General features: G+C 39.7%; 1 protein-coding gene across 8 annotated transcripts in view; it reads left to right on the forward strand.

Annotated features, from left to right (window-relative positions):
• Positions 1–597: 597 nt before the first annotated feature.
• The window catches only part of fam102aa (family with sequence similarity 102 member Aa), a 48,915-nt gene continuing 32,429 nt past the window's right edge, over positions 598–17,083 (forward strand). For all 8 annotated transcript variants that reach the window (XM_041998929.1, XM_041998923.1, XM_041998925.1 and 5 more), the window contains exon 1: positions 598–867. In XM_041998929.1, coding sequence (XP_041854863.1) covers positions 722–867 — 146 coding nt within the window. In that variant the 5' untranslated portion in view covers positions 598–721. The remainder of the gene's footprint in view (positions 868–17,083) is intronic.

Here is a 17,083-nt window from a genome sequence, read left to right on the forward strand (position 1 = left end):
ACAGAAGCAAATTACGTGCTGCATTCACTTACACTTATTAGAAATTTATTCAGGCAAAGATCAGATTTGTTGGATTTTAATGGTGTATTTTTGAGGTGGCACCTTGGGGACCCACACAGATTGTAGGGGTGACAACTGCCCCACAAGGCCACCCCTCAAACCTCTCCCATGCTTACATTAAACAGAAGCAACTTCTCCTGTCTTTATGTTTTTCTTCCAAGCAGCCACACTTCTTGTTTTCCTTGTAATATGTAAAGAGAGGAGGGTGACTTTTTTGTGTTTTCTTTTTCTTTATAATATCTCGTTTTCTTAGTTGTGCGCTGATGTTAGCGTTTATTTTGACAGACCCTAACCGGAAGTTGCGCGGTAGATAGAGTAGTTAGCTTTATGATGCTAAAGTTCCTCCTCTCGGTACTGCAAAGAAAAAAGAGAGTGAATCTTCTTTTTGCCACTTCAAGTCGTTGGCCAGCTTCTGGTGAGACCCAGAAACCCCGAAATGTCTCCAGGCGAGTCTCTTTGACTTTTTAGTTGCCTATATGAACATTTTCTTCACTTTTGTGTGTGTTATTAACCGAACTATTTTGTTTGTTTCAGATTTCGGTGCTGAATCACGCGCACTGAAACGTCGACAGCAGTAAAGGCACAATTTTATCTTCGTCTGGGCTTAACAGCATTTCCAAACCTTTTGTTAGCATAGTTTTATGCGAGCGAGGGTAGTTAAATGATGGCCTTCTTCGTGAAAAAGAAGAAATTCAAGTTTCAGACCCATCTGACGCTGGAGGAACTGACCGCTGTGCCTTTTGTCAACGGAGTTTTGTTCTGCAAGCTCCGGCTGCAGGATGGAGATTTTGTCGCCACTTCTTCCAGGTAAAAACAGCCATAAAACAGCCTGAAATCCAGCTCCACACCATGCAGAACTGTTTTAAAAATCTTGTAATAGTTTTAGTATAAGTTGGGAACACGTTTCATTATTAAAGCCCTCCTACAGCTGCAGTTGGTTTATGGATTTAAACTAAGCACAAAAACACAGTAAATGAACGTAAAAAGCTTCTTGGTAATAAATCTTATACCGTTAAAAAAAGCAGTTTATTTTTCTTTTAATGGAGCCACATTCGTGAGGAAAATGCATGTGTGGGATGAGCAGCAGAGGTGATGATGTGGGTTGCTCACAGGGAAAAACACAAATAGCTCCATCTTCTTGGCCAATGCCAGTCAGAGATGGTCGATACCAACATTTTCCCTTTCAGTACGAGAGCAGGCGTTACTGCTACTTATTCATCAATACAGCCACTTTATTTTAGTTATTTATACCCTTAAAGGAAACCGTACGATTGTACGGAGCACATTATCATCTTTATTGCAAGGGCAGTTTGAAATATGAATTATTGGATAATGAAATGACTTAAAATGATAAAATATATTGGTGAGTAAATGCAATAAAAACAATATGAAAATCAGTATAAAAAAATAAAATAATTAGACAATATTTAATATAAATGATTTAAATAGAACAGTGTTCAAGAATCTGCATTCAACCATTAAAATATTAAAATGCACCGCTGTCATCATGACATCCGATAGGCTGCCATGATCATGTATCACAGAAGACATGAAAAAAAAAAAAGACACTTCCTGTCATGATTTTATTACCAAAAACTTTTCACTCTCGAATTCAGGAGAAAGTCTCTGATCAACCCTGTTCTGTATGTTGTAAATACTCTCCCCACTTTTGGTATACGATGTACATAACAACACAGCTGTGTGTATTTTTTCTCTTTTTTTAGTGTTAGTTTATACATTTATAGTTTTTATATAAATATGTTTTTGTGCGTGGACACTTGACCGGCTGATTCTCTGCTGTACGACCAGTACGACCATGAAGCTGCTTCTTCTTTGGGGGCTGGCGTTGTCATCCTCGAGGATAGACTTTGGTCCCAGACTGTGGACATGTGGGATTACCACTGGCTGTAGAATATCGTCTCGATAATCATTCAAACTAAAATCTTTCAGATCCAGCCCCCTCCCAGTCACTACAGGTGTACCCCAGGGTTCTGTCCTGGGGCCCCTTCACAGACTTGGACTACTTTATTCTCCATTTCATTCTCTAAAATAAGATTTGTCTTTGCTCCGGCATAAGAACAACATGCACAAACAGAAACAAAACATAGAAATGCAAAATAGATATAACACTACCTGGTCTGGTTTATTCCATCTACAAAACAGGAAGTGACTCCGCCCCTCCCTTACTCCCCAACTGCCTCCATCCATCTGTCAACAGACTCGTCACCTTGTTGTAATCCTCTCCTCTTCAGCCTCCCTGAAAAGTCCCTCCATCTTCTCCAGCTGGTTCAGAATTCTGCTGCACATCCCACAAATGCATTTTCCTTTACTAACACAGCAGGGAAATTAACTGATTTATTAAACTATATCAACTGTATTTCCAAGAAGCTTTACTCTCGAGGACCAGACCTCGACCCTGCTTTAGCTGATCTACGGAAGTTTTCCAGCATTTCTATCCGTCCAGGAGGTTTACAATCCAGCCACTAAATGTAGTTTTATTCAGAGACTCTATCTGGTAAATCCACAATGATCCATGATAACAGCATTATTTATCACATTTCATCATAAAAACATCACCATCACTACTATGTTGCTAAGAGACCTCTATTTAGACCTGGACATGATGATGAAGCCACTTCCTGTCAGACTTTCCACCAATCAGAGAGCTTAGATTGACGGTAACGTCCAATCAGGAGCAGCCAAAGATCAACCAGTGAGCAGAAAGTTCTATGTGTGTGTGAAAAGAAGAAAAATAATGCTCCTCTATGGCTGGAATAAAGCCAAGAAGACGTTTCTGATGCACGGTGGCGCCACAAAGCAGCTGAGCTGGAGTTGGTTTAGTGAGGATAGCAGGTAAATAGTAGCAGGAATAACTGGAAATGTGGAAAAAGTGGAAACATGGAAATAGTTTCTGTTGTGTGTTTGTTTCAATAACAATATTTTTTCTCCTGAAAGCCAAGACTTGAGAGAACGATGAGATGAGAAAAGGTTTGGTCACTGTTGGTCTGTGTGTTATTTCTACAAAGTTCTGTTAGTAATAAATTCTGCTTTCTTCTTCTGGTCGACCTTTATGCTGCTAAATCTATTCATACATTCATTTTACATCATTTTACCTCATAATCTGACAACTGCTACACACTGGTTTATACTGGGATTAAAAGCTGTTACACACTGGTTTATACTGGGATTAAAAGCTGCTACACACTGGTTTATACTGGGATTAAAAGCTGCTACACACTGGTTTATACTGGGATTAAAAGCTGTTACACACTGGTTTATACTGGGATTAAAAGCTGCTACACACTGGTTTATACTGGGATTAAAAGCTGCTACACACTGGTTTATACTGGGATTAAAAGCTGTTACACACTGGTTTATACTGGGATTAAAAGCTGCTACACACTGGTTTATACTAGGATTAAAAACTGCTACAGACTGGTTTATACTGGGATTAAAAGCTGCTACACACTGGTTTATACTGGGATTAAAAGCTGTTACAGACTGGTTTATACTGGGATTAAAAACTGTTACAGACTGGTTTATACTGGGATTAAAAGCTGCTACAGACTGGTTTATACTGGGATTAAAAGCTGCTACAGACTGGTTTATACTGGGATTAAAAGCTGTTACAGACTGGTTTATACTGGGATTAAAAGCTGCTACAGACTGGTTTATACTGGGATTAAAAGCTGCTACAGACTGGTTTATACTGGGATTAAAAGCTGCTACACACTGGTTTATACTGGGATTAAAAGCTGCTACACACTGGTTTATACTGGGATTAAAAGCTGTTACAGACTGGTTTATACTGGGATTAAAAGCTGCTACACACTGGTTTATACTGGGATTAAAAGCTGTTACAGACTGGTTTATACTGGGATTAAAAGCTGCTACACACTGGTTTATACTGGGATTAAAAGCTGCTACACACTGGTTTATACTGGGATTAAAAGCTGCTACAGACTGCTGCTACAGACTGGTTTATACTGGGATTAAAAGCTGCTACAGGCTGGTTTATACTGGGATTAAAAGCTGTTACAGACTGGTTTATACTGGGATTAAAAGCTGCTACACACTGGTTTATACAGGGATTAAAAGCTGTTACAGACTGGTTTATACTGGGATTAAAAGCTGCTACACACTGGTTTATACTGGGATTAAAAGCTGTTACAGACTGGTTTATACTGGGATTAAAAGCTGTTACAGACTGGTTTATACTGGGATTAAAAGCTGCTACACACTGGTTTATACTGGGATTAAAAGCTGTTACAGACTGGTTTATACTGGGATTAAAAGCTGTTACAGACTGGTTTATACTGGGATTAAAAGCTGCTACACACTGGTTTATACTGGGATTAAAAGCTGCTACACACTGGTTTATACTGGGATTAAAAGCTGTTACAGACTGGTTTATACTGGGATTAAAAGCTGTTACAGACCGGTTTATACTGGGATTAAAAGCTGCTACAGACTGGTTTATACTGGGATTAAAAGCTGCTACAGACTGGTTTATACTGGGATTAAAAGCTGTTACAGACTGGTTTATACTGGGATTAAAAGCTGCTACAGACTGGTTTATACTGGGATTAAACGCTGCTACAGACTGGTTTATACTGGGATTAAAAGCTGCTACAGACTGGTTTATACTGGGATTAAAAACTGCTACAGACTGGTTTATACTGGGATTAAACGCTGCTACACACTGGTTTATACTGGGATTAAAAGCTGCTACAGACTGGTTTATACTGGGATTAAAAGCTGCTACAGACTGGTTTATACTGGGATTAAAAGCTGCTACAGACTGGTTTATACTGGGATTAAAAGCTGTTACAGACTGGCTTATACTGGGATTAAAAGCTGTTACAGACTGGTTTATACTGGGATTAAAAGCTGTTACAGACTGGTTTATACTGGGATTAAAAGCTGTTACAGACTGGTTTATACTGGGATTAAAAGCTGCTACAGACTGGTTTATACTGGGATAAAAAGATGCTACAGACTGGTTTATACTGGGATTAAAAGCTGCTACACACTGGTTTATACTGGGATTAAAAGCTGCTACAGACTGGTTTATACTGGGATTAAAAACTGCTACAGACTGGTTTATACTGGGATTAAACGCTGCTACACACTGGTTTATACTGGGATTAAAAGCTGCTACAGACTGGTTTATACTGGGATTAAAAGCTGCTACAGACTGGTTTATACTGGGATTAAAAGCTGCTAAAGACTGGTTTATACTGGGATTAAAAGCTGTTACAGACTGGTTTATACTGGGATTAAAAGCTGTTACAGACTGGTTTATACTGGGATTAAAAGCTGTTACAGACTGGTTTATACTGGGATTAAAAGCTGTTACAGACTGGTTTATACTGGGATTAAAAGCTGCTACAGACTGGTTTATACTGGGATAAAAAGATGCTACTGACTGGTTTATACTGGGATTAAAAGCTGTTACACACTGGTTTATACTGGGATTAAAAACTGCTACAGACTGGTTTATACTGGGATTAAAAGCTGCCACAGACTGGTTTATACTGGGATTAAAAGCTGTTACAGACTGGTTTATACTGGGATTAAAAGCTGTTACAGACTGGTTTATACTGGGATTAAAAGCTGTTACAGACTGGTTTATACTGGGATTAAAAGCTGTTACAGACTGGTTTATACTGGGATTAAAAGCTGCTACACACTGGTTTATACTGGGATTAAAAGCTGTTACAGACTGGTTTATACTGGGATTAAAAGCTGTTACAGACTGGTTTATACTGGGATTAAAAGCTGCTCCACACTGGTTTATACTGGGATTAAAAGCTGCTACACACTGGTTTATACTGGGATTAAAAGCTGTTACAGACTGGTTTATACTGGGATTAAAAGCTGTTACAGACCGGTTTATACTGGGATTAAAAGCTGCTACAGACTGGTTTATACTGGGATTAAAAGCTGCTACAGACTGGTTTATACTGGGATTAAAAGCTGTTACAGACTGGTTTATACTGGGATTAAAAGCTGCTACAGACTGGTTTATACTGGGATTAAACGCTGCTACACACTGGTTTATACTGGGATTAAAAGCTGCTACAGACTGGTTTATACTGGGATTAAAAGCTGTTACAGACTGGTTTATACTGGGATTAAAAGCTGTTACAGACTGGTTTATACTGGGATTAAAAGCTGCTACAGACTGGTTTATACTGGGATAAAAAGATGCTACTGACTGGTTTATACTGGGATTAAAAGCTGTTACACACTGGTTTATACTGGGATTAAAAACTGCTACAGACTGGTTTATACTGGGATTAAAAGCTGCCACAGACTGGTTTATACTGGGATTAAAAGCTGTTACAGACTGGTTTATACTGGGATTAAAAGCTGTTACAGACTGGTTTATACTGGGATTAAAAGCTGTTACAGACTGGTTTATACTGGGATTAAAAGCTGTTACAGACTGGTTTATACTGGGATTAAAAGCTGCTACACACTGGTTTATACTGGGATTAAAAGCTGTTACAGACTGGTTTATACTGGGATTAAAAGCTGTTACAGACTGGTTTATACTGGGATTAAAAGCTGCTCCACACTGGTTTATACTGGGATTAAAAGCTGCTACACACTGGTTTATACTGGGATTAAAAGCTGTTACAGACTGGTTTATACTGGGATTAAAAGCTGTTACAGACCGGTTTATACTGGGATTAAAAGCTGCTACAGACTGGTTTATACTGGGATTAAAAGCTGCTACAGACTGGTTTATACTGGGATTAAAAGCTGTTACAGACTGGTTTATACTGGGATTAAAAGCTGCTACAGACTGGTTTATACTGGGATTAAACGCTGCTACACACTGGTTTATACTGGGATTAAAAGCTCCTACAGACTGGTTTATACTGGGATTAAAAACTGCTACAGACTGGTTTATACTGGGATTAAACGCTGCTACACACTGGTTTATACTGGGATTAAAAGCTGCTACAGACTGGTTTATACTGGGATTAAAAGCTGCTACAGACTGGTTTATACTGGGATTAAAAGCTGCTAAAGACTGGTTTATACTGGGATTAAAAGCTGTTACAGACTGGTTTATACTGGGATTAAAAGCTGTTACAGACTGGTTTATACTGGGATTAAAAGCTGTTACAGACTGGTTTATACTGGGATTAAAAGCTGTTACAGACTGGTTTATACTGGGATTAAAAGCTGTTACAGACTGGTTTATACTGGGATTAAAAGCTGCTACAGACTGGTTTATACTGGGATAAAAAGATGCTACAGACTGGTTTATACTGGGATTAAAAGCTGTTACACACTGGTTTATACTGGGATTAAAAACTGCTACAGACTGGTTTATACTGGGATTAAAAGCTGCCACAGACTGGTTTATACTGGGATTAAAAGCTGTTACAGACTGGTTTATACTGGGATTAAAAGCTGTTACAGACTGGTTTATACTGGGATTAAAAGCTGCTACAGACTGGTTTATACTGGGATTAAAAGCTGCTACAGACTGGTTTATACTGGGATTAAAATCTGTTACAGACTGGTTTATACTGGGATTAAAAGCTGTTACAGACTGGTTTATACTGGGATTAAAAGCTGCTACACACTGGTTTATACTGGGATTAAAAGCTGTTACAGACTGGTTTATACTGGGATTAAAAGCTGTTACAGACTGGTTTATACTGGGATTAAAAGCTGCTACACACTGGTTTATACTGGGATTAAAAGCTGCTACACACTGGTTTATACTGGGATTAAAAGCTGTTACAGACTGGTTTATACTGGGATTAAAAGCTGTTACAGACCGGTTTATACTGGGATTAAAAGCTGCTACAGACTGGTTTATACTGGGATTAAAAGCTGCTACAGACTGGTTTATACTGGGATTAAAAGCTGTTACAGACTGGTTTATACTGGGATTAAAAGCTGCTACAGACTGGTTTATACTGGGATTAAACGCTGCTACACACTGGTTTATACTGGGATTAAAAGCTGCTACAGACTGGTTTATACTGGGATTAAAAACTGCTACAGACTGGTTTATACTGGGATTAAACGCTGCTACACACTGGTTTATACTGGGATTAAAAGCTGCTACAGACTGGTTTATACTGGGATTAAAAGCTGCTACAGACTGGTTTATACTGGGATTAAAAGCTGCTAAAGACTGGTTTATACTGGGATTAAAAGCTGTTACAGACTGGTTTATACTGGGATTAAAAGCTGTTACAGACTGGTTTATACTGGGATTAAAAGCTGTTACAGACTGGTTTATACTGGGATTAAAAGCTGTTACAGACTGGTTTATACTGGGATTAAAAGCTGTTACAGACTGGTTTATACTGGGATTAAAAGCTGCTACAGACTGGTTTATACTGGGATAAAAAGATGCTACAGACTGGTTTATACTGGGATTAAAAGCTGTTACACACTGGTTTATACTGGGATTAAAAACTGCTACAGACTGGTTTATACTGGGATTAAAAGCTGCCACAGACTGGTTTATACTGGGATTAAAAGCTGTTACAGACTGGTTTATACTGGGATTAAAAGCTGCTACAGACTGGTTTATACTGGGATTAAAAGCTGCTACACACTGGTTTATACTGGGATTAAAAGCTGCTACAGACTGGTTTATACTGGGATTAAAAGCTGTTACAGACTGGTTTATACTGGGATTAAAAGCTGCTACACACTGGTTTATACTGGGATTAAAAGCTGCTACAGACTGGTTTATACTGGGATTAAAAGCTGTTACAGACTGGTTTATACTGGGATTAAAATCTGCTACACACTGGTTTATACTGGGATTAAAAGCTGCTACACACTGGTTTATACTGGGATTAAAAGCTGCTACAGACTGGTTTATACTGGGATTAAAAGCTGCTACAGACTGGTTTATACTGGGATTAAAAGCTGCTACAGGCTGGTTTATACTGGGATTAAAAGCTGTTACAGACTGGTTTATACAGGGATTAAAAGCTGTTACAGACTGGTTTATACTGGGATTAAAAGCTGCTACACACTGGTTTATACTGGGATTAAAAGCTGTTACAGACTGGTTTATACTGGGATTAAAAGCTGTTACAGACTGGTTTATACTGGGATTAAAAGCTGTTACAGACTGGTTTATACTGGGATTTAAAGCTGCTACAGACTGGTTTATACTGGGATTAAAAGCTGTTACAGACTGGTTTATACTGGGATTAAAAGCTGCTACAGACTGGTTTATACTGGGATTAAAAGCTGTTACACACTGGTTTATACTGGGATTAAAAGCTGCTACAGACTGGTTTATACTGGGATTTAAAGCTGCTACAGACTGGTTTATACTGGGATTAAAAGCTGTTACACACTGGTTTATACTGGGATTAAAAGCTGCTACAGACTGGTTTATACTGGGATTAAAAGCTGCTACACACTGGTTTATACTGGGATTAAAAGCTGTTACAGACTGGTTTATACTGGGATTAAAAGCTGTTACAGACCGGTTTATACTGGGATTAAAAGCTGCTACACACTGGTTTATACTGGGATTAAAAGCTGTTACAGACTGGTTTATACTGGGATTAAAAGCTGCTACACACTGGTTTATACTGGGATTAAAAGCTGTTACAGACTGGTTTATACTGGGATTAAAAGCTGTTACAGACTGGTTTATACTGGGATTAAAAGCTGCTACAGACTGGTTTATACTGGGATAAAAAGATGCTACAGACTGGTTTATACTGGGATTAAAAGCTGTTACAGACTGGTTTATACTGGGATTAAAAGCTGTTACAGACTGGTTTATACTGGGATTAAAAGCTGCTACACACTGGTTTATACTGGGATTAAAAGCTGTTACAGACTGGTTTATACTGGGATTAAAAGCTGTTACAGACTGGTTTATACTGGGATTAAAAGCTGCTACACACTGGTTTATACTGGGATTAAAAGCTGTTACAGACTGGTTTATACTGGGATTAAAAGCTGCTACACACTGGTTTATACTGGGATTAAAAGCTGTTACAGACTGGTTTATACTGGGATTAAAAGCTGCTACACACTGGTTTATACTGGGATTAAAAGCTGCTACAGACTGGTTCATACTGGGATTAAAAGCTGCTACAGACTGGTTTATACTGGGATTAAAAGCTGGTTTATACTGGGATTAAAAGTTGGTTTATACTGGGATTAAAAGCTGGTTTATACTGGGATTAAAAGCTGTTACAGACTGGTTTATACTGGGATTAAAAGCTACTACAGACTGGTTTATACAGGGATTAAAAGGGTTCATTTTAACTGCACTTTTATATTTATAATAAACAGGCGAGAAAAATTCTTGTACGGGTTAAACTGCTTTTTCTTTGGTGCATTTAAGTTTTTAAGTGTTTTTACAAAGTTTTGATTGGTTAATGTTTTTATCTGAGTCATGTTTAAATGCAGGGTGTTTCCATGTTAAATGGCCTTTTAGTGTCACTACGCTGGCACTTCTCCTGGACTAAACCAGAATAAACACAACATAACCTTTCAGTTGAGCTCATGACACTTAAAACAACAGACTCTAAACCTCAGAAGGAACTAGATAGTAAAAATGACTCTGCATACTTCCTGACAAACATTTTCATTATTTTTTCTCCTCTTCGGTCCTTTAGATGAGATTGTATTGACTTGAAAGGCCATGACCACGTCAGGAATACCACTTTTTAGATTTATAGGACTTATATGATGAGTAGAAGTGATTCTTTTTACAGATCATCCCTTCTTTCTGTTTCACTCTGACCCAGTAAACTAAGCTCATCTTGTAAAACAACACGAGGCGCTGTGTTAGCAGGCGGAGTGTTTTATAGGCAGATGATCTCTGAGCTGCTGCAAACCCATTTCCCAGAACAAAGGACGGTCCTGATTGTTCCAGCTCCAGTTTTAGATAAAAGAAGCCCCACATTCAGGGCTTCAGCTGCTTCATGTTTTCCACGTGGTGTAAAAGGAGAATAGGAAGAGTTTGTGTTTTTTCCTTGTTTGTACGTAGAGTTAAAACAGGCCGTACGTCCCTGATCTGTCAGATGTGTACGGAGGCGACGTTTTTCCTCCCCGTCCTACGTAAAACGCAGGCTCACGTTGCATCGTCCCGTCCCACAGTGTGACTGTGAGGGAAAATGTAAACACTGGAAGATCTTGATCAGGTTGATTTTGAGCAGATGTTTCCGTTTTTTTACCTTTCATCAGTGAGGAGCTGAGATAATCTCCCTGACCAGAGACCAGAGACCAACAATCACAGCTGTGCTGGAAAAGCAGCTAATGATTATTGTAGTTAATAATTAACCTGTTGAATGTGCTTTTTGGGCACAATTCAGCTTGTAAAAATGTGAGACTAAGACTACAGAAGAAACAGATTAGTCCAGGGGGTCAAACAGCCGGCCCGCGGGCCAGAACTGGCCCACCAGCGGATCCAGTCTGGCTCGCAGGATGAATTTGGTAAATATGAAAATGACATAGAAGATATGAAATATGAATAGTTATTAAAAATAAAAAATAAATGACATTTATTTAAAAGATTTATAGAATTTATTACATTTCTTCAGACTGTATAAACTGAATAAAAATTTTAACAGATTTATATATAGATATATACTGAAAATATATTTAATATGTACAGTATATTTAAAATATAATCTAAAATAAATCAATAAAAAAAAATATGTACATAAATAACTGAGGCTAAATACAGTCTCACCTGCTAACTGCTGGGATAGGCTGCAGCTCACCTGCGACCCGTAATGGACTAAACGGTAGAAAATGAATAAAATATTGTTGAATCAGCACTTTTATTTTTCCTGAAATATCAGGTTGTTCTTAATATTTCCTAACAGGATAGTTTGTTAAATCTGAACAGACATGTCCTGCTGTGCACTAACACACAGGGAAACGTGGCTTTTTAGGTTATTCTGCTGTTTTCCTGGTCCGGCCCACTGAGACCAGACTGCACGGTCCTGACGTGTGTTCAGTCTTTCAGAATAATGCAGATTGTTTTTCAAGCGCTTAGTTTCGGCCTTTAAAGATCGCAGCAAACGTCCTTCAGAGAAAATGATTGGTCAGTGCTGTGATGGTTGCATGGCTGGTGTGCTTAAACAGACCTGCTGCTTAACTCACGAAGTTTACTTTCCAGCTCTTAATGGCATCAAACTGACAGTGTAATCTGCAGGGAAAAAAACCTCCCTGCTTGTCCGCAGTGATATCTGAGGTCTTCCTCCTCTCCAGTGGTTATATAACAGCTCAGATTCCTTCCCTCCCTTCTCGGTTATCATCTCTGCAACTGAAAACAAGGCTCCGTCTGAGGAGACGGCGACGGCACAGGGCGGCTCCCTGCACTTCGTATTGAGATTAGGGTTATGTCACAGATCTGACAAACGTGGTCTTTGTACGGGGCCTCGGTCTTGTTGTGGGTTGGGAACAGTGGGGGCAATCAACGGTGAGCTTATCCAGCAGACCGTGCTGAAAATTCTTGGAAGTCCTGTTGGGCTTTGAGTCTGGCTGGAAGCACAGAGGGTCACGTGCTGTGAATGTGACCGTCCAGTTCTCAGACCAGGTTTTCTTTGGCCTGCCTGATATCAGCCATCAGTGTCATCCACTTTTAATGTCGCTGCTGCTGCAGAAACTTCACGTTGGAGGAGGAATTTCTCATCACTTTGTTCCCTCTGTGTCAGTAACTGGTTGTAGTTACTGTGCATCTTTACCTCTTGCATTTACTTGTTTAACGTGGTGGATTTCCACACCGTTACACACAACGTAAAAAATAGTAGAATACAGGTGAAATAATAATTATTATAATTTTGATGATTACAACTTATGAAAACCCAAAAATAAAAATCTCAGAAAATTAGAATATTACATGAAATCAGTAAAAAAGGATATTGAATGTGAGCATCGGAAGAGTCTAGTCCTGCATATGGACTCAGTTCTTGGTCTGAGTCCTTCTGCATGGACTCCTGTCTCCATGGATGTTACCAGCCTGTGGTCCTGCTGGGTGGAATGAAGACCAGGATGCTCAGTCCTTCAGCTCTCCTGCATCGCTCCGTCTCATGTGTCTCATCTTCCTCTTGGAAATGCTCCATAGATTTTCTATGGGGTTCAGGTCTGGAGAGTCTGCTGGCCAGTCCAGCCCAGTAATCCTTGGTCATTGAACCAGGTTCTGGTTCTTGGGGCAGTGTGGGCAGGTGCCAAGTCCTGCTGGAAAATAAAGTCCACATCGCCACAAAGGAAACATGAAGAGCTCTAAAACCTCCTGGTAGACTCTGTGTGGACTCTGGACTTAATAAAGCCCAGTGGACCAGCACCAGATGACGTGGCTCCCACATCACCACCGACTCTGGAGACTTCCTGCTGCACTTTAAGAGTCTTGGGTTGTTGCCTCTCCAGTCTTCTTCCAGAGTCTGGAACAGAAACAGGCCAGGGTGCAGCTGTGGCGTTGCTTTCCATGTCAATGAAACTGCAGCAAGTTATTCAGACCTTTCATTTTGCCTCCTGCAGGGAACGGTGAAAATACAAGAAGAGGCTGCTTTGTCTTTTTCTTTTTTTTGCTCTTTGCAGGGTTATAGTTGGTCTGAACTGGCCTTAATGCACCAAATGCAGGTCTTACAGTGTTCCTGCACCGTGCTGGTGTCCTGACATTTTTCTACTTGTTGCCGTGATACTTCCGTCAGCTGTAGCTGTAGCATACTTTGATGAGGTCGTTTAAACTGTCGAGACATGCTGCCTACATTCACTTATCCAAAGTTTGCTTTTTGACACTGGTGATATTTATCAGGACCGTACTGGTGAGGTACTTCAGGTAGTTTAAAGATGATTAATCCACAAATATGTGGATTAAAGTCATTAACACAGCTTCTGATTTGTGGAACCTTTATTCTATGTATGAAAATGCATAAAGGCTCATTTATTTATGCATCGATGTATCAGACCTGAGGTCATCTCCAGAAAACTATTTATTTGTTTGTTTTTTATTTTGCATGTGGTTTACAGACTGCTTTAGAGGTCTTTTCTGCACAATAAGAATGAAATGCATGATAAAACCTTAAAGATTTCTTATGTTTTGCACTTAAAAGGGTAAATTTATCAACCCTTTCATTGACTTACTTGTGAGCAGGTTAGACTCTAATTCTCCCTCTTATTCAGGTTTTGGTTGCGCTGTTTTAATAATCTAACAGGAACAGCTCCGCACATTTAGAATAATTAGACACAGCTAAACAAAAAAAAGTAAAAAGAATTTCATGCATGTTAAGTTTTTACATAAACTCAGCTTGAAAGAGTTCAACAACCAAGAAGATCGACTGAAGCAAATGATGCAGAAACTTTCTCGTCTTTAAGATTTCTGCGTTTTCATTCATCTGAGATGGTTTTCTCCTTTTCTTTTAATTTCCTTGCATGTAGGTTTTAAAGAATGTGCAGCTAGTTTCCAGAAACATAAACTCACCCAGCCCCTTTTTTACAGCCTTTAAAAGGAAATTTCCCATGAATTCTGTATTGAAAACACTCAAAACTTGGCTCATACTACGTCTAACTTTTGCCTCTGCACATATTTTTCAAAACTTGAGAAAGTGTTAACATAAATAGTCATAAATATGACTAAAACTGACTTACAGGGTTAAATCATGGCTGTTTTTGTGAGAAAATTAAATGAAATTTATTTCACAAGTGAAGATATGAGAATCGGAGCGATCAGGGTGAGGTCAGCCCACCACGTCGAGGATGTGGTTCTACTCTGCAGCTTTGGAAAGCAGATGGTATCCATCTTAATCTGGCAGAAAGGCTTTTCTGCTGCACAAGTTCAGAATTTATTAGCTAGAACTTGCTTTTAGTTAAACATTTAAAGTTTATATTGTGGAGCTTTTTAAGCAGTTTTTTTTTCTCTGGCTTTTTAACACATCATGAGGTCAGTTTTAAACTATTTGAAAGCTCAATCATAGATGTCCAACATGCAGCCCAGTATTCCTGTACGCAATGTGGTCTGATAAAGGAGGGCTAGAGTCGAGGGGATTTTGGTATTTTAAGTTAGATTAAAATCAGGAATATCAGAGCAGATGGAGGGTGTGATGGAATTCAGAGAGGTGGGTGTGATTGTTTTCTGAAACAGAAGAAAATATGTGAGGGGCCAAGATCTGAATAAAAACACGAAGATGGTTTAGTTTACTTCTGCTCAGATACTTGCAGAACATCAGGAGGCAAAAATATCCAGCAAGCAGCAGTTGTCTGGACCAGGATGCAGCAGAAGACACACCGGGTGCCTCCTGCCAGCTAAGAACAGGAAACTGAGGCTACAATTCACACACACTCACCAACACTGGACAATAGAAGATGGAGAAACGTTGCTGGTCTGATGAGTCTCCATTTCAGCTCCACATTCAGATGCTCGGCTCAGAATCTGCTGGAAACATCATGAAAACATGGATCCATCCTGCCTTGGATCAGCGCTTCAGGCTGCTGCTGGTGTCATGGTGGGGGGGAGATTTTCTTGTCCCACGTTGGGCCCCTTAGTACCAACGTGGCCTGGTTTAACCAGCACAGCCTACCTGAGTATTGATGCTGACCATGTCCATCCCTTTATGACCACAGTGGAGCATCTTCTGATGCTACTTCCAGCAGGATAATGCACCATGTCACAAAGCTCAGATCATCTCCACCTGCTTTTTAGAACATGACGATGAGTTCACTGGACTCCAACGGCCTCCACAGCCACCAGATCTCAGTCCAGTAGAGCAGCTTTGGGATGTGGTGGAACGGGAGATTCTCATCATGGATGCAGCCGACAAACCTGCAGCAACTGTGTGATGCTGTCATGTCAATATGGAGAAAACCTCTGAGGAAGGTTTCCACCACCTGCTTCCATCCATCACACCAGGGATGAAGGCAGTTCTAGAGGAAAAAGGGGGTCTGGCCTGGTACTAATAAGATGGACTTAATCAAGTGACTGATAAGTGGATTATGGTTATTAATAATTATTATAATTCTTTGAGAGCTTGTTTTATGGTGTTAGTTAAGGTACATGGTAAGGTAACTTCACATTGCTGAGTCATTATTACCATGTGGTCTGGCTGCGTTCATCATTGTGTCACTCAGTGTTTTCCTGGCAGGACTTTGTCAGGATGTAGTTCTGAGAATCCTCAAGAGCGCTGTGAGCCTTGTGGGTGGAGTTGGCAGAGCTTCCTGGCTGTCAGCATCACCAGCACTTGACTTTTGTGATGTATGAAGCTTTGTTGAAATCTTTTTCTTTGTGTCCACATTTATTTATTACATCTGTTTTAACTCATGGGATTATGATGGCAATGGTTCATTTATCAGAATTTTAAATTACAAAATCTGGTTGTACATTTCTGTTAACACATGCAGCTCATATGTGGCAGCACCTTGTAAGATTAACTTTATAGTTGCTGTTGGATCAGAGTTTCAGAGTATTTAAATGTAGTCATAGATGGACGTTTGGCCTGTGAGACAAGGGGAAGGATGCAGGAAGAAGTCCAGAGAGGGAGCGAGTTTGTGAGGAGAGTCTGAAATCGACTGGGAGAAGCAGCTTCTCAGCAGCTGTTTCCTGTTTTCATCTAACTTTTCCAGCCGTTAGCGTTTTGTTGGGATGTGAGGAAAGGTGAGTGGGGGTTGGTTTGGACATGATTCCGCTGCTGTCTGACCAGGTAATCAAAATGAACTTCCTCCACACGGGGCACTTCCTGTGAATTAGGTTGTTAAGGGTGACCTCTTTATTCTATGATTTCTGTCATTTTTATATATTTATAAGTGCTTAACATCATTGTGACTCCAACTTTCAACCTCATGATAAAAGAAAGAGTTTCTATCAGTGACCATTTAAACTGAGAAAGCTGAAACACTCCCTGATCCTTTCAAGTGTGGCAAAGTTGTCCTCATCCATCAGTTTCTGCAGAGCTCAGCAGTGTGCTTGGGTTATAAGATTGTGAGCACAGTGAGTCAGCTGAAGGTAAACTGGGTCATGCCTCGTGTGGTCTGAATGTACAGTAGGAATCAAATCACAATG

This window comes from Melanotaenia boesemani, chromosome 11, assembly GCF_017639745.1.
Source record: "Melanotaenia boesemani isolate fMelBoe1 chromosome 11, fMelBoe1.pri, whole genome shotgun sequence".
Lineage (NCBI taxonomy): Eukaryota > Metazoa > Chordata > Actinopteri > Atheriniformes > Melanotaeniidae > Melanotaenia > Melanotaenia boesemani.